Source organism: Acipenser ruthenus, chromosome 54, assembly GCF_902713425.1.
Source record: "Acipenser ruthenus chromosome 54, fAciRut3.2 maternal haplotype, whole genome shotgun sequence".
Classification (NCBI taxonomy): Eukaryota; Metazoa; Chordata; class Actinopteri; order Acipenseriformes; family Acipenseridae; genus Acipenser; species Acipenser ruthenus.
The window spans coordinates 3,334,459-3,352,607 of NC_081242.1; the positions used below are offsets into that span (position 1 = coordinate 3,334,459).

Sequence of the window (18,149 nt, forward strand, 5' to 3'; positions counted from 1 at the left end):
AAGGGAAATACTGTTGTTATTGTTATAAATGTTGTGATTATTGTAAGTGCCCCAATTAGTTATTTTGCCATACCCTTTTAACTGTCGAAACCTTCCAGTGTTATTTTATGTTCTATGTGAATGTCGGGGTAGTGCTCTGGGGTGGGGAAAGGGCGGTTACCTGTTAGTGCATTTGAGCGTTTGGATGGTGCTGTTGTTGGCTCCCTAAATAAACCATGTTGTATCTGGGAGCTTTGATTTGTGTTTCCCTGATCATTCTCGCGTGCTTGCTCAATATTTTTTTTTACTTTTGTGTCAATGAAACAATATTTGACCAATTACGAAGGTATTTTAGTTTACACTTGTTATGTGTGTATAGTTTATATACAGAGAGTACAATTGTGTACTCATATGAGTTCAATTTACAATAAAGGGGTGCTAGTTATACACTGAAAGAGATGTAAGTTTAACTCACATAGTGTTAAATGTTTTACACTACGATAGTGTTATTTTTTTTTTTTTACTTTTACACTGGAGTGTGGCGCCATATGCACACTGGAAAGTGTTAGATTTGACTCCTACAGAGTGTTTTAACACTGGCCAATGTGCTCAATCCTAAAATTCTAGGTGATGCAAAACTTTTGGCCACAGCCTATTCATATCTGTAGATTTCTGTAATCTGATTCCTGTAAATATCTCATCAGGGTTTTGATGTTTGAAGTCACTATACGACTACAGCCCCAAAGAGAATTAAACAAACTCAAATTCACTTTGTCGATTTCGCTCCTGCCTTGAATGCAGGAATATATGAGAGTCAAGGGGACAAGGCCCTAAATAATAATATCACTTCCGATTCATATCAATCGCATTTAACAGACAATCAAACTATTAGGAGTTTACGTGTAACTTAGTTGTAAAATTGGAGTTAAATTCTAAAAGATATGTATTGCTCATAAACGTCTACTGTGGTGGACTTAAAACAATTTTGTATGCAACTTTTTCATGACACATATAAAATTCAGTACACTGTAGTTTACTACATTCTTCTACCAGAGTTTAGTTTCATATACCCAGGAATATAAGATGACATTTTGAAATTAGCTGTTATACAACTGCGTTTCTTACGTAAAACCTGCCCCGCCCCTCCCCTGGGATGGGACGGGTCGATCACGTGACCGAGAGGGCCTACTGTTTAGAAAACTTTTACTTGTTTATTTTGACCAAAGCTAGAGAAACTTTCTTTCATATTACAAACAAAAATATATTTAAATATATTTGTTTTAAAAGAGGGACAGCAGTGCGGAGGCGCGGTAACTGTTCCAGAGGCCAGGTGGATGAACTTTCAATTAAATTAGGAAGAAAATAGTTTTGTAGCATTAGTTTGAAGTGCGGTAACTTTTTTATGTGAAGGAAGGACATACGTCAGATGTCACGGCTAGACCAAGGAAGAAAACCCTTTAATTAAATAAAATATATCTGTTCAGAAAACGACGTTCGATTTTTTAATACGTGCTTAATTGTTACATGTCAAAGTTTAAAATCGGGTTATCGCTGGGTTTAAACTCCAGAATTTTTAAAGATAGTCCAGCTACTTCCTGAATTACTGTTCTAAAAACACAACAAGGAAGTGAAGCAGATGCGGTCGTAGCATTAATAACTTCGTTTTCCTTTATTTAAATTCATATTAAAACAACCGAGAAAGAAGTCGTGAATGTCTTTTAAAAATACCGCTCATTAAAAACATATAAAGGTAGAATTCAGTACTAATGACAAGATATTTTACAGCATTTAAACAGCTTATACGAAAAAGGCTGGTTAGTTTTGTTCTTGTAGAAGGAATTATTTAGTGTACGCTTTTTCAAAAGAAACCTAGTTAATAAATATGGAACATAACATTGGGTACGCGGGTTTGTATTATTATTAAGTATTAAAATAAATTGAAATAGATCATTGTGTTGCTTGGAAACTGTTGTTGATTTGTTAAATAACCTCGCGAAGATGTACTGGCGACTTCCGGGAGTTCTGTGGTGTGCGCTCGTGTTTTGCACAGGTAAGGATGCAGACTTCGTGTTTATACTCTAAAATGTACATTTCAGTCGATAGTGTTTCATCTTAAGTTTAATATAGACATATTCGCTCGCTGTCTTTTCAGAAACAGTTCAGGTTTGTTCATATTTGTTTTACTTTGTCTCGATCCGTTTGTTTTGCAGGCTGCTGGTCAGCTGATTTTGAGCGGATTCCCGGTTTAGGTGAGACCTGTCAGTTTTACACAGTAGCAGTAGTTTCAGGGATGGAAATAAGACTCCCATTGCAAAGCAGTTTCACCCATTCCAGGTTTTACTACCAGCTTGAATAGCCACAGTGTGTCTAAATAATTGTCTCAGGTGTGTCTTATTATTAAACTCCTAGTGAAACCAGCAATGGATCAATCTGCTATGCAATGAGAGTTTCATTTGCATCCCAAATTGTTTTTACATTATCTCAGGTTGAACTTAATGGTGAACTAGTGGACACACATGCAGAGGGTCCCCATAATCACAGAATAATGTCTGATTACAAATATTCGTATGAACAGAGAGTTTATAGAATTGTAGTGAAATGCAACTCAATAGGAGGCTAGGAGTGTGTGATCAAAATCAAGGTGTTTATCGTGTCCACTGTGGAGATTGTGACACAGACAGACAGACTGGGGGAGGGGGGTTACAAATTAATTGTAAAACCTTAGTTAATTACTACAGCTTTAACATTGCTTATGAGAAATGGCAAGTTAGGCAAAATGATTATGAGGGGGAAAAGTTTTTAAGCACTGTACTATTAAAAGTATAATAATTCAAAGTTAAGCTACACAGTGGTGCGCGGGTTGTTTCCAGTGATTTGAACCCGGGATCTCTGATGTCATTTCCAAGGTCCTTGCTGGGGAACCCCCAGAATCCTCTCTGATCGTCATGGAGAGGTCCAGAGCCCTGCCCGCATCACATGGTTTCCACGGCAACTCAACTGCACCTGGCTGATCCGCGCTCCAATAGGACACATCGTTACTGTAAGGTAAATCTGACCGGTCATGCATTTCTGTTGGTTGTGTAGCTCTGTGCAGTTTTGTGCAGGTAATCTGTTGCACTTCCTTGGTCACCTGGAAAATGATAATGTGAGAGGTAAAAGAAATGGATTTAAATAAGCCTCGGATAGCACTCCTTTAAGAGGGCAATGAAAATGTTAATATAATAAGAGGTAAGAAAATGGGTTTTAAAGAAGCTGTGGTTAGCACTCATTTAAAAGGGGGCCAGTGATAATGTTGCTAGATAACAGTGGATTTTAAATACAGTTAGAAGTCCTTTGTAGGTGGCTGTGCTAATAAGAGGCAAGGCAATGAATTTGACACCAGCCTTGTTTAAGATGTGTCTCCTGTTTCTCTCCTCAGCTTCTCTCAGTTCTCCCTGCCCTGCAAACTCGGGTGGGTTTCTGTGGAAACCCTGCTGGAGACGAAGCTGCCGCTGTGTGGCACCCAGTTTCCCGAGGCAGTGGAGCTGCTAGGGGGAAACGTTTCCATAACGTACCACATCATTCCATCCCCAAATGCTGACCCCCAAACCGGCTTCCATCTTTCCTACATCCAAGGTGGGTCCAACTCAGTTTAGAACAGGCTCTGGGATCTAGAAATGAACTGTAGCCAACCAAATAGTTCTGTACATTTCTCTGCCATGCAGATAGCTGTGCATCTTTCAAATGTGCAGTTTGGGAAAAAAACATCTGTTTTTAGCAAACATGTATTTTATTTTTAAATATATTAAACACTGGTACTACACTGGGTTAAAGACGTCTCTGTTTGCACAAGCCCTGCTTTCAGACTGTCTTGAAATTCCTGGGTCACTTGGAGGGTGAAATTGTCTCCACCTCTTCACTGGCTTCTTTCCTGCCAGTAACCCACCAGCTGCTTCCCCTGTTGACAGACATGCTTTCAGTCAGTAACATGACCCAGAAGACACTGCTGAGGTGACCCAGGAAGCAAAGCAGTAACAGACTTCCTGGAAGGCAAGACAAGCAAACTGAGAGCTTAGTGTAGTACCAGATGTCTGTTTTTAAAATGAAAATGCATGTTTGCTGTAGCATGTGTTTCTTTCAAAACTCCACGTTTTATGAAAGATTTATGAAGGTCTCACTGCATTTTACAGATGCAGTGAGACTTCAGTTATTTGTGATCATTGGTGGGGGTGGGGGGATTATTATTCGAATTATATATAATATAAAATAAACACCTACCTACTGTTTTAAAAGACTGAATAACCCAAACTATCACATAGTAGGCCTAGATTTAAATCAGAAAGTATTTATTGAAACCACCTTGTGTTCAACTAAGTAATGGACGAATGCAATTCCTTGTCAGAATGTATTTAGTTTTATCCTTACGTTCTACAAGAATGCAACCATATCTATCATCTAAACGTCTGATAGCCATCAGTACGGTTAACCAGGTTATGTTTCATCGGTGCAAATTAAGTGGTACGAAATTATCTGTCTTCATGCTCACACCCTGCCTTTTCACTCGATTTTTAAATGCTGTACAGTTTAAGAAATTAAATAAAAAGTAATAACTGAATAAGGGATATCAACCAAAAATCTCCTCCAGTGGACAACCACAGCGAAGGGGAAAAAAGACAGCAACTCCTGTTAAAATCAAGTCCATATCCACACAGAGTTCTCAATAAAAGCCATAGTCTTTATTCCATATCTTTAAAACTTCACAGCAAACACGTTTCGGCCCGTAGGTCTTCAGAGCATAGACAAGAAAGGTAAGTGCATAACCCTTAAACAGTCATTCTTCCGTTCAGGTGAACAGAAGGAAACATTAAGCAGATCACATTTCAGTCAGACGCACAGCAATCAGTTAACAAATAACACATTATTTTAACGGCAGCAGCAACATCAAACATACAATCACAAAGTTAATGAAACAATCAAATATGATCCATATAAACAGTTATCAATTAACAATTAACACATTTCCTTCAATAGCAGCAACAGTATCTATTCCCACATATCAGTGAATATAACCCTACAATCTGATGACTATGTTCTTGTGTTTATTGGAAATGTGTTTTCTGATTTTAAATGTCCACTTATAGCAAGGTGTTTAATCTTTGTACGTTGATATGAACTGTGTAATTATGTTTAATGTTTATTGTTGTGCTAGATTGGATATATTATTATGGATCATACATTTGAATGTAGACTCTTTCATTAACTTTGTGATTGTAACTATTTAATTGATTAGTCGGTCCTATTAATCTGTTAATCGGAGCAGCCCTAATATATATATATATATATATATATATATATATATATATATATATATATATATATATATATATATATATATATATATATAGTTGTAGTCAAAAGGGGGCGGCACGGTGGCGTAGTGGTTAGCGCTGCTGCCTCACAGCGCCAGGGTCCTGTGTTCAAATCCAGCCTAGGGTACTGTCTGTGTGGAGTTTGCATGTTCTCCTCGTGTTCGCGTGGGTTTTCTCCGGGTACTCCGGTTTCCTCCCACAGTCCAAAGACATGCTGTCCAGGTTGATTGGTCACTCTGAATTGCCCTCTGTGTGAGTGAGCGAGTGTGTGTGGTGCTCTACGATGGCTGGCGTCGATAGGAGCCGAGAGAAGCCTACAAAAAAAACAAAACAAAAGGGGTGTATCTCATGAATACTGATAGTCCCGGCATCACAGAGATAACACGGACATAAACAAACAAGACAGCTGCTTCTGCATCCAGCGCTCAAAGAATATCACAGACATTTGCAGAGCTTTTTTTAGATGTTATAGTAATAAAATAATGACTTGGATCACATTATTGAGGAGTTTGGTGATAAAACGAGTGATCAGGAGATGATTTATCGGTATGCACGACTATGAAGAGGTATGTGAAAAATACAGCAAACGAGGGGTGGGGCGGGGCTGGAGATGCAGTGCCTTTTAAACCTGTTTTACTGTGAAAAAAATACTTTTAAACATTGCATCTAAAATTAACTGCGCGTGTGAGAATAAATTGGACCTGACGTGCCTGAGACGCGCTGAATAAATGGACCGCAAAGGGTTAATACCCAGTGGAAATTTATCATTTCTATAACTTTTTCAAAAATAAAGAATTTTAGGACAAATCTTTTGTAGCAAAAGTTTTGTTTGTGGATGAGAAAAAAAGTTACAAGAAATAGATGTCTACACTTATTTTATTTCAGCAATTTTTTAGCAAAACTCAGAAAATGCTAATTCAAAAGTATTCATACCCTTTGATGCTATGATAGTATTGTCTACGAGGTGCTAGAAATGTCAATATGATAATGCAGAACCTAATTCTAGAAAATGCTGGATTGTAGGTAAACATTCTTAAAGAGTAAAAGGGTTAGGCATAGGATGATTGCTGTCATTATCAATAAGTCAATATGGGAAAAGGTAAAGAGCTAGCTGAAGACCTTATGCAGAAAATTATTTATTGTCATAAAGCTGGAGAAGGATACAAAAAGATTTCCAAGCATTTGAGTATCCCAGTTTCAACTATTGTTTCTATTATCAAGAAGTACAAGACTCATGGTACTGCCACAACGCTCCCTCGGTCTGGAAGAAAGAAGGTTCTTTCGCCAAGAACATGTAGAAGAATTGTCAGGAAGGTTAATAACAATCCGAGATTGACTGCCAAAGATATGAATTGGCTGCAAGTGGGACTGGGGTTTCCTTTTCAATCATAGGTCGAGTATTGCATGGTGAAGGTCTCAATGGTCGCAGTCCAAGGAAAAAGCCACTCTTAGGAAAACGTCAGAAGGACAATCGCTTAAAGTTTCCAAAACAGAATTTGAATGATGGATATGAGTTCTGGTCAAAGGTTTTGTGGATTGATGAAACAAAAATCGAGCCGTTTGGTCACGCTGATAGTTGTTACCTTTGGAGAAAGTCTGGCGAGACGTACAAAGAAAAGAACACCATACCTACTGTCAAGCATGGAGGTGGTATTATCCTTCTATGGGGCTATTTTTCTTCTTGACACAAGAAATTTAGTTCCATTACATGGTAAAATGGATTCCATAGCATACCATAACATATTGACCAATTGTCTGAAACCCTCCGCTACAAAACTTGTTTTAAAACGCAACTGGATGTTCCAACATGACAACGATCCAAAGCACACATCAAAATCTACTTCAGAATGGTTAAAGAAGAATAAAATCAAGGTCCTGGAATGGCCTAGTCAAAGTCCTGATCTAAATCCGATTGAGAAACTTTGATATGAAACTTTGAGTTGAAGAAAACTGTGCACAAGAGAAGTCCTTGGAATTTGAATGAACTGGAACAATTTTGCGTTGAAGAATGGTCAGAAATCACTAAAGAATCATGCCAAAAGCTCATTGACAAATATCCTAATAGTTTTAAAGATTATTGCTAAAAGTGCCTCAACTAGCTATTAATTTCATATTCATTGTTTGGTATGAATACTTTTGAATTAGCATTTTTTTTAGACATCTATTTCTTGTAACTTTTTTTCCTTGTCCACAAAAGCAAAACTTTTGCTATAAAACATTTTTCCTATAATTATTTGTTTTCGAGAAATGTCTTGAAATTATAAATTTCCATTGGGGTATGTAAACGTTTGACTACCTGTGTGCAGTACTTTACACTTTTCTCTATTAAATATAATTTGCCATGTGTCTGCCCAGTTCTGAATGCTGTCTAGATCATTTTGAATGACCATTGCAGCTGTAACAGTGTTTGCCACTCCTCCTATTTTTGTGTCGTCTGCAAATTTAACAAGTTTGCTTACTATACCAGAATCTAAATCATTAATGTAGATTAGGAATAGCAGAGGACCTAATACTGATCCCTGTGGTACACCACTGGTTACCTCGCTCCATTTTGAGGTTTCTCCTCTAATCAGTACTTTCTGTTTTCTACATGTTAACCACTGCCTAATCCATGTGCATGCATTTCCTTGAATCCCTTCTGCATTCATTCAGTTTGAGAATTAATCTTTTATGCGGGACTTTGTCAAAAGCTTTCTGGAAATCTAAATAAACCATGTCGTATGCTTTGCAATTATCCTTTGTCTGTTGCATCCTCAAAAAAATCAAGTAGGTTAGTTACATATATAAGTAACATGAGAAAACAGAAGCCTGCTTTTCAATTATTGCATCACTTTATGGTAGGTGCCACACACTTGTCAAATGTATGAATCGGAGTGATAGACAGATACATGTATATAACGTTGTTTTCTTATTGAGGTGCTTGTTGTTTGACGCTCAGGTTATGTGGACTCAGACTCCTGCCCTTCAGACGAGTTTCTTTGCGGGAGTCGCAAATGCATTCCCTTCTCCTGGCGCTGCAATGGGCAGGACGAATGCGGAGACAGCTCTGACGAGACCGACTGCCCCTCCCTCCAAAGCCATCAGAATGGCGGCGCCACCCTCCTCTGCCCCTCTCCAGCCCGGCCCTGCCCTGGCTACCCCCAAACGAGGCGCCCCCCTCTCTGCCTTCACCCCTCCCAGTTCTGCGACGGGTTCCTGGATTGCCCCGGGGGCACTGACGAGCACTCCTGTGCCCCTGTCAAAGAGGGGCCCTGTGGGGGGAAGCTCACTGGCTTTTACGGGACCTTTTCCTCACCCCAGTTCGGGGTCCAGCCCTCGTACCGGCCTGTCTTGGAATCGGGGAAGGGGGGCAGGCAGTGCGATTGGGAAGTGGACCCAGGGGACCCCCGAAAACTCATCCTGAAGCTGGTGTCTGTGGATCTGGGGTACGGGGATGCCATCCAGATCTATGATGGGCTAAAGGGGGAGAAGAGACAGCTGATCAGGACGGTGAGGACCTTGTTTAATTGTGTAGAGCATGGGTGGCACACATACTCCATCCTCCAGGGCCACAGGGACTTCTGATTTTTATTCCAACTTAAGCTCTCAATTAACTTAATTTATTTAATTATTTGTTCAATTGGACATGTTTCATATTTTTTCAAGGTATTTTACAGTTGATGATTTAAAAAATGCACTTGACTCAAGGCACCCGACTTATAAAACATTTTGAGGCCGGAGAGAAGTGTTAAATTTCTCCAAGGAATCAAATAATTAGATAATAAGTAATTGAGAGCTTGGGTGGAGCAAAAGCCAGAAGACACTGCGGCCCTCCAGGACCTGAGTTTGACAGCCCTGGTGTAGGGCATTGCATTGCATTGTTGTATTATCCCTTGCAAAGAGAATATAGTTGCACTGAATAAAAACAAAATATTATAATAAATCATGTATTTAATAATGCACACTGTGCATATATCTGGAGAACTGCTTATCAGATTGAGATTAAACTTGTTAACATTATTTGGCACAAATTATTGAGAATATCAGTCTGGGGATATAGGGGGGGTGTCTGTCTGTTCATCCATCCATCTGTATCTCACACTGGAGAACTGCTCATCAAATTGTGATTAACCCTTCCATTGTCATTCTGTACTATTCAGTAGTACTGTTGATTTACGTCGTGGTGCTCCGCTTGTTCCTCACACTGATAGCTGTTGCTGTTGTGCACCTCGGTTGTGGAACTCTGTTCCGCTTTCCATTAGGCAGGATGAAACATTAGATTCTAAACTGAAAACATACTTTTGAATGTGCTTTTATATAATTGGTTGTAACTGGAGTGTATTATAGATGAGATTTTATTTTGTTTTTAACTTTGTGCAGCGCTCTGGGATGCCATGTATGGGAGGTGAAAGTTAAAAAAAATTAAGTAATCAATGACAATTCATTAAATGTTACATTTAAGCAAGTAATGAATATTGAATTTTAGCATCAAATAATAAATACCAGCATTAAATATTAAATTCATGTATCAAATGTTAAAGTGTAACATCAATAATAAGTTCAACATTGAATATTAAATGCAAGTATTGAATCTTAAATACTACCATCAAATGTTAAATGCAACAGTCGAATGTTAAAAACTAGCATCAAACCTTTAATGTGAGCTTTATCTATTCAATGTGCACTTTGTCATTCAGTGTGCACTTTGTCATTCAATGTGGTTTTTATCCATTCGATGCATGCACTTGCAAACTGTCAATCAATCCCATCTGCCCCGCCCATTCCCACCCCTTCCACATCGGGGAGATCGGTGTTCCTCCTTGTTACCTGTTCGCCAATGAGAGGCTTCGATTTTCAAACTGAAAGTCTACAGACGGCTCAAGATGGTAGCTGTCTTGTGCCGTCTGTAGAAATTAAAAAGGGTCTTGTTGTTTTGTGTGTAAAAAGTTGCATATTAAATAATGTTATTAAGTCTTGTGTTTTTTTTACAGTGGTTTTTATTTTATTTATTTTATTTTACTAGGTTCACATGGCTGAAACTGCTAGGCCCGACGTAGCGACCCAGCTACAGAACTACGCTCGACAAAAAAGTATTCTAGCGAGAAGAATGCTGGAAACTAATACCAGTGATGATACCGTGTGGTACATTTTAGAGTGGCTTCAAAGTATTTTGATTAATTCAGGGGCAAGCGGAATTTATGCGAACAGCCCATTGGTGGAAGTTTTATCTGAAGTCATTTCTGAGTTACTTTGTGAGTTAACAGGTGGTGTAACCAAATCAGCCCCCCCTCAGAAACCTGTATCCCCTGGCGCATTGCGCATGAGTAAAATTAGATCATCCCACAGGCACATCTAATTTTTGTTTTGGTCGTGTCTGAGGTAAAATACAAGTGATGTGCACGCGCAGCAGTTGTCGGCTGCATTTTGCAACCATTTATTAAATTTCGACACGACAGCATGATTTCTTTATGCTGTGTATAATCAGTTAGTTTGTTTTCATTAAAAACATCTTTGACATGCGCAGCTAAAACAATCTTTAAATAATCCATGCTTAATGTATTAACTGTGCGACCTACCTGTTTATAAACGATTGTGCCGATTTCAAAGTAGCCTTTTTTTTTTTATATAGTTTTTGGATTTCAAAAGTTGAAAGTAAATGCTCACGAAAGTTTTCACGAATGTTGTTGCTCTGCGGCTTGTGCTGTTATGTCTGGAATAAACACGAGTCGTGTAAATGATATTAAAAATGCATAATGTATTACAGTATCTCAGATGTATCTCAGAAATGACTTCAGATAAAACTTCCACCAGCGGGCTGTTCGCATAAATTCCGATTGCCTCTGAATTAATCAAAATACTTTGAAGCCACTCTGAAATGTACAACACGGTATCATCACTGGTATTAGTTTCCAGCATTCTTCTCGCTAGTATAATTTTTTCCCGAGCAGCTTCAGCCATGTGAATCTAATAAAATAAAATAAAAACCGTTGTAAAAACAACTGCAAGGCTTAATAACATTATTTAATATGCAACTTTTTACACACAAAACAAGAAGACCCTTTTTAATTTCTACAGACGGCACAAGACAGCTACCGTATTTCAGTTTGAAAATCGAAGCCTCTCATTGGCTGAACAGGTAACAAGGAGGAACACCGATCTCCCCGATGTGGAAGGGGTGGGAATGGGCGGGGCAGATGGGATTGATTGACAGTTTGTAAGTGCATTGCATCGAATGGATAAAAACCACATCGAATGACAAAGTGCACATTGAATGACAAAGTGCACATTGAATGTATAAAGCTCATATTTAATGTTTGATGCTAGTTTTTAACATTCGACTGTTGCATTTAACATTCGATGGTAGTATTTAAGATTCAATACTTGCATTTAATATTCAATGTTGAATTTATTATTTGAATTTTTGTTACTTTCACCTCCCGTAGCCATGGTGTGAAGGGCGCTATATAAAAATACATTTGTATTGTATTGTAATAACAGCCTGCCAAATCACTATATCCGCTTCGGCTGCTAAAGCTAGGAAGTCCACACAACGAGACTCGCTGACAAGCTTCCTCCCTCGCTGCAGGTATACTACCTCACCAACAGTAAGCCTGTAACCGTGGAGTCCAGCACGGGCCGGCTCTCCCTCTCCTATCGCCAGCCCTCCTCCCAGGCCTCTGGGCGTGGCTTCAACGCCACCTACCAGGTGTGGGGGTACTGCCTGCCCTGGGAGACGCCCTGCGGAGAGGGGCAGCGCTGCTTCTCCCCCCAGGAGAGGTGTGACGGAGTGTGGCAGTGCGCGGAGACCGGGAGGGATGAGGAGGGCTGCAGGGGCTGCCAGAAAGGGACCTTTCCCTGTGGAGCAGGAGAGGGGGGTGGGGGGCAGTCGGGGCGCTGCTTCAAGGCATCGGACCGGTGTAACTATCAGCAGTACTGCAGCGACGAGACTGACGAGAGGAACTGCCTGAGCTGCCAGCCCGGCACCTTCCACTGCGACACCGACAGGTGAGAGGGGGAGGGAGGAGGTGTGAGTGTGAGGGTCTATCTGTGGGAGAGGGGAGAAAAGGGGTGAGTTGGTGTGTGTGTGAGGGAGGGAGGGAGAGTGTGTGTCTGTGGGAGAAAGGAGAAAAGGGGTGAGATATATATATATATATATATATATATATATATAAAAATACAAAAAACTATGACAAGTTTGGGGACAGCTGTCTTGACTCGTGTTTGATGCAGCTATATAAAAGCCAGTGTAACCCTGTCCTGTCTGTCCCTCAGGTGTGTGTTTGAGACATGGCTGTGTGACGGGCAACCGGACTGCAAGGACAACACCGACGAGATGAACTGCCCGTTCACCCTGCCGCGCAAGGTCATCACCGCGGCAACCGTGGGCAGCCTCATCTGCGGTCTATTATTGGTCATCGCCATGGGCTGCACCTGCAAACTGTACTCCCTGCGCAGCCACGAGTCCAGGTTAGTGCAGCAACACACACACCCCCACTCTGCTCACTGTACAGGTGAGTGCAGCGACACACACACACCCCCACTCTGCTCACTGTACAGGTGAGTGCAGCGACACACACACACACACCCACTCTGCTCACTGTACAGGTGAGTGCAGCGACACACACACACACCCACTCTGCTCACTGTACAGGTGAGTGCAGCGACACACACACACACTCTGCTCACTGTACAGGTGAGTGCAGCGACACACACACACACCCACTCTGCTCACTGTACAGGTGAGTGCAGTGACATACACACACACTCACTCTGCTCACTGTACTGGTCAGTCCAGCGACATACACACACACACACTCTGCTCACTGTACAGGTTCCTATCACTTGTCATCCAGAACTATTAAACACTCAGTAATGCTGGATTTAGACATGCTAATATGTTCAATGACAAATGTTTCCACTAGAAATCTTCAGGAGATTGAGAAAGACCTATCAGAAACGTTTGCCACAAAGCAAACAATGCCTTTCATGTGTGGCTGTGCCTGGTGAATGCTGTGGTGGTTTTATTTTCTTTTTTCTATTATTTTTTTCAGTTTCTTCTCTCCTGTCTCTCGCATGGAGGCGGAGCTTATCCAGCAACAGGCCCCACCCTCTTATGGTCAGCTGATCGCCCAGGGAGCTATTCCACCAGTTGATGATTTCCCGACAGAGAACCCCAACGATGTAAGCCCCTTCCCTCCTTCCAGGTTTTACTGTGAGCTTGATTGTAGTGTAGGTAACACGCTCAGGTGGGTCCCTCTGTGTCTCCCCTCACTACCATTTTTCTCTGACTCTTAGAAACACTGTGTACCCTTTTACTATCTACAATATATATATATATATATATATATATATATATATATATATATATATATATATATATATATATATATATATATATAATGTGTATATATATATATATATATATATATATATATATATATATATATATATATATGTTTGAGAAAAAGGAAAACTGCCCTGTACCAAAATGATCAATAAGAAAAAAGAAAAGGATATTTGAGGTACTTTAAAAAGGTAGAATAATTGATTACAAATCAATTATCAGGACGTTTCGGACTACAAGTCCTTCATCGGCTGAATACAAAAAAACAGTGCTTTGAAACTGAGGATCGCATATTTACTTATACTGGGGAGATGTATGCAATTCAGGTAGGTGAAGAGGAGACCTGCATTTGTTTAGATGGGTCTCGCATGAATTACATGGTAACAGTATTTACAGAGGTGCTGTAGAGTCCACTGATACTGCGTTATATCTTTCTGTGTACTTTAATTCAAGCAGATTGATATTGCTTGTTTGAACACAGAAACTAAGCTTTTTGTTTACATGATGGCCGTTCACTGGTAGATAACGACCTGAAATTCTGCATCTTGATTGGCTGAGGCAGTGTCCAACGTTCTATTAGGTTTATAATACTAATTATTCCTCTCCCTCTCTCTTGCAGACCTCGGTGATGAGTAACCTCCGAGGAATCCTGCAGCTACTTCGACAGGACCGCCCCCAGGGGAGGAGACGGCGACGCCCCAGATATGTGAGGCGAGCAATCAGGAGGCTGCGGCGGTGGGGACTGCTGCCAAGACACGCCCCCAGCACCAGCACCAGCACCAGCACCAACAACAACTCTAACTCCTCCCCCAACAGTACCACTCCAGCCCCTCCCCTCCCTGACCCAGCCAATGAGCAGGCAAGCCAGGCCCATCCCCTCACAGCGGTTGCCCCGGGAGATGAGGAGGAGGAGTATGACAACCATTCTGAAGACAATGCCTCACCCCTGCCTGTCAAAACCAGATTCGAGTCCATCGCTAGCCAGCCGGCTCGGACACATGAAAATGTCGCCTCTCTGCTTCCTGTCAGCTCGACCTCTGAACACCAGCGTCCGGGGGGGTGGAGCTCGGTGATGCAGGCACTCAGGGGCCGGCTGTCATTCCTGGGGGGCGGGATCAGCGTGCAGAGCGAGGAGCCAGCAGTGGCGGGGGAGAATGCAGACGACGATGATTTGCTGTTGGTCCCTCTCTCCGACAGCCCCCAGCTCTCCCACAGCCTGTTCTCCCCTCTTGCAGACCCCCAGTCCTGGGGCAGTGAGCTGGAGCTGCCCAATGATGATGCAGAACTGCTCACTTGAATTAAAAGCATGGTTTGGAAAATAATTGAGAGAACCCTACCTGTTCTGCTCTTCCATTCATTGTACATAGGTCTTAAATGTGCAGTTTGTGAAAGCACGTGATATAGCAAACGTTTTTATTTTATTATATATCTGCTACTACACTAGGTTAAAGAAATCTCATGTTTGCACAAGCCATGCATTTAGTGTTGGACTTCCCCTGTTTACTGATTATAATTGAAGAACACTGCTGAGGTGACCTAGAAAGTGCAAGTTCAACAGATTTTCCGAGACCAAGGCATAGGAACTGAGAACTTTATAACCTAAAGTAGTACTAGATTAAAAAGGAAACATTTGTTGTACCATTATTTCAAAACTGCACATTTGAGAGCTGTGTAGCAAATAAAAGCGCAGGACAGGTGAGACATGTGAAACTTTCTTTAGCTACAGTCACTTTAATAAGTACAGAGCTCCCTCATGATTATTTAAAGATTTGTAACAATGTTACTTTTCAACTCTTCCCCCCTCTGTCTCTATATGGGCTGTTGCAAGGTCGCACTGTCACTTGATTTGAATGGAATGAGGAAGGCTGTTCAGTTTCCTGGCACTTAGGATTCTCCAGACAAGTCAAAGCAGCAAAAGCAGCACAAAGCCGGTAAAGGCAGGTTTAGAGAAAACTCAGTCGTGGAGCAACAGAACCCAGAACCGCTCTGAATGATTGAAGCGAGCACTTTAAAAACAGGAAGGAGGGCAAATTTAAAAGGACATTTGATGCGACTTAGTTACTAAAAGTTTAAAAACTAAACTTTACTAAAAACACAGCGACTGGCAGCATTCTCTTTTTCTTTATTAAAATTGTAAACTTGTCCTTTTTTTTTTTACGAGGATCAGATATATTTTATCATCATTTATAGTTGGATAAACAGCTCTGTGATCAAGTACTGTGTGTGAAACTCTGAATTTAAAAATGCAAAAGCAAACTGTAGACCATCCTCTAGTTTGACAGATCCCAATTAGCACTGATCATGGACTAACTTGTGTGGTCTTATTAAAGCAGCCGTATAACTACTAAATCAGGTATTTTTTTATCTAATGGTGGGCACAATAGTTTAAACTTCCAGCCTGATCCTTAAATTATTTCTTATTCAGTCACAATTACCATTAGAGCCACAGTCTGATTGTGAAAGTCCAATGCTGACTTGTTGAATGCAGCTGGACAGTACCCTGTTAAACACAACTTGAACTAAGAGAAGCGCTTAATTTTGGTGCTGCTACAAAACACAGAAAACTGAATCGCTTAATGAGCAGAAAACTACTGAAGCAGTTTCTTCGTGGACTCTGGTTACTCCAGATCTGTTCATCTCCTGCTGTTTTGTTTTTTAGTTTATATTTTTAGTGACCTAGGAAGTGCAAGACTACCCAAAAGGGAAGTCGTGCAAACCCAGAGCTTTAATATGTTATCCCTAACTGTCAAACACTAGAAATACTAAATCAAAAGTAAGAAATTCAACAAGAAGCATTTCAATTAGGGGATTTTTTAATCTAGTGGAAACGTTTGTCATTGAATTGATGAAGTTTCTTTTAGTGTTTCTTTAAACTACCATACACATCACTTACTATTTCACATAATGTCCCCTTACTTTGTGACTGGCCAGAATCTGTATTGTAACAAGTAGTTTTGAGGAGTTTACTATAAGAACTAATTGTGTTTCAGTGCTGGGTGTGTAATGTATAAACTTAGAGATTAGATTTTCTTATTGCATTCGTTTGGGCTTTTTATTTATTTTTTTTTGCACAAAGTTTGTTCAGCAGCTTGGGTATCAATTCTTTCTTATTTTTTATTTCTACCAGATTTTCTCGTTGTATGGATATTCCCTTCTTTTAAGTATTCAATCAAAGTTTAGATGAATGGAACATGTAAAATAGCAATTTTAAAAACCTTTTCACAGTCTGCCATCGTGCCGTTCCGCTTTAAAGTAATTACAGAAGCCGTTTGAATTGAAATTAAAGCAGATTAGGGTTTTTGTTGTTGTGACTAAATGAACGATTGAGACAAGCGAGTGGCAGTTTTAAACCCTGTCATCTGAAAATAGCAGATCCATCTTGGGTTAAACATGGTCCAATTTACAATTTACAATGGCCCAAGAATAGCTCTCCCTAGTCTTTTCTATAATATCAAGATCAGCGATTCCACACGTTCAGAAGGCATTGTGGATATCTGCTGAAAACTGACTATCAGACTACGAGCGACCGCGAGACGCATTATCTGATCAGAGGTCAAAAGGAAAATTACTTTTCAAGTGATATCAGTTTGGTCACAATGCTACAAAACACCTGGCCAGAGGTCTGATATATTGATGTCTAATGACCAAAGTAGCAGACTAGCCATTTTCAAGGAATTACCTAGTGATGATCGCAATTGAATGGACCAGGGTGAAATCAGTTTTTACGTAATTAACTGAAAAATTTAAGTTGTACAGATTTTATTTTTTGATAGTATGATATTTGTGATTTTTTTTTTTTGATTCTTTAAAATAAATCATGAGGAAAATCAGAGAGCTACATATCTACAGCAAGTACAGTTCATTACTATAGTTCTATAGAGGGTTTTATATTGGTGTTATATAGTGTGGTCCCACCAGCATTGCCCTGTGTAAAGTCCAATCTATAGCGACCACACTGTGCAACAGTGTAAAACCCTGTTGAACTAGCCAGCATATTGTTTGATAATTAATAACAAGCTTATTTCTTTCTCTGTCAGTTTTAAAGAATGTATTCTAGCATTTGGGTGTTTTTTGTTTTTTTTTTATTAATAATTGAATAATTGATATAAAAGAAAAAAGCAATTCTATGAGATTTCAGTAGTTCAATACTAATATAATAAAAATGATTTACAAATAAATTTGCTTTGAGACTATTTTGTTGGTTTAGTTAATGGATAACTTGAATATATTGTACCACCTCATTTCTACACTGTTACATTTCAACAGTAAGAGGCGCACTTCACCATCTTAAAATACATTACTGTATGTTATAACTACTGAAGTGAATCAGGCCAATCGACCCCATTTCCCTGTCTCTTATGTTACAAGACTACAGTCGGTCTCTTCACTAAACTAATAGAAGTGTCCAGTCAACCCCCCTTTCTCTGTCTCATTATTACAAGCTGGCATCCCACTGAATTAAGACAACTAAATCTTTTTAGTGAATCTCCTTTCCCTGT

The 18,149-nt window shown here is 40.0% G+C and overlaps 1 protein-coding gene across 1 annotated transcript; it reads left to right on the forward strand.

The window, feature by feature from the left end:
• Positions 1-1,103: 1,103 nt before the first annotated feature.
• Positions 1,104-17,828, forward strand: LOC131723269 (low-density lipoprotein receptor-related protein 10-like). Its single transcript, XM_059016895.1, has 9 exons — positions 1,104-2,029; positions 2,190-2,228; positions 2,886-3,024; positions 3,398-3,594; positions 8,266-8,816; positions 11,893-12,311; positions 12,579-12,773; positions 13,358-13,487; positions 14,270-17,828. Exons 1-9 carry the CDS (start codon positions 1,978-1,980, stop codon positions 14,945-14,947), a joined length of 2,400 nt encoding a protein of 799 aa, XP_058872878.1. The 5' UTR covers positions 1,104-1,977; the 3' UTR covers positions 14,948-17,828.
• The last annotated feature ends 321 nt before the right edge of the window (positions 17,829-18,149 follow it).

What these genes read in the sequence shown, in the direction of transcription:
- LOC131723269 (XM_059016895.1), top strand. Translation starts at nt 1,978, where the DNA reads ATGTACTGGCGACTTCCGGGAGTTCTGTGGTGTGCGCTCGTGTTTTGC. An exon ending in TTCCACTGCGACACCGACAG is followed by an intron (nt 12,312 to 12,578) that starts GTGAGAGGGGGA and finishes TCTGTCCCTCAG; the next exon opens with GTGTGTGTTTGAGACATGGC. An exon ending in CGACAGAGAACCCCAACGAT is followed by an intron (nt 13,488 to 14,269) that starts GTAAGCCCCTTC and finishes TCTCTCTTGCAG; the next exon opens with ACCTCGGTGATGAGTAACCT.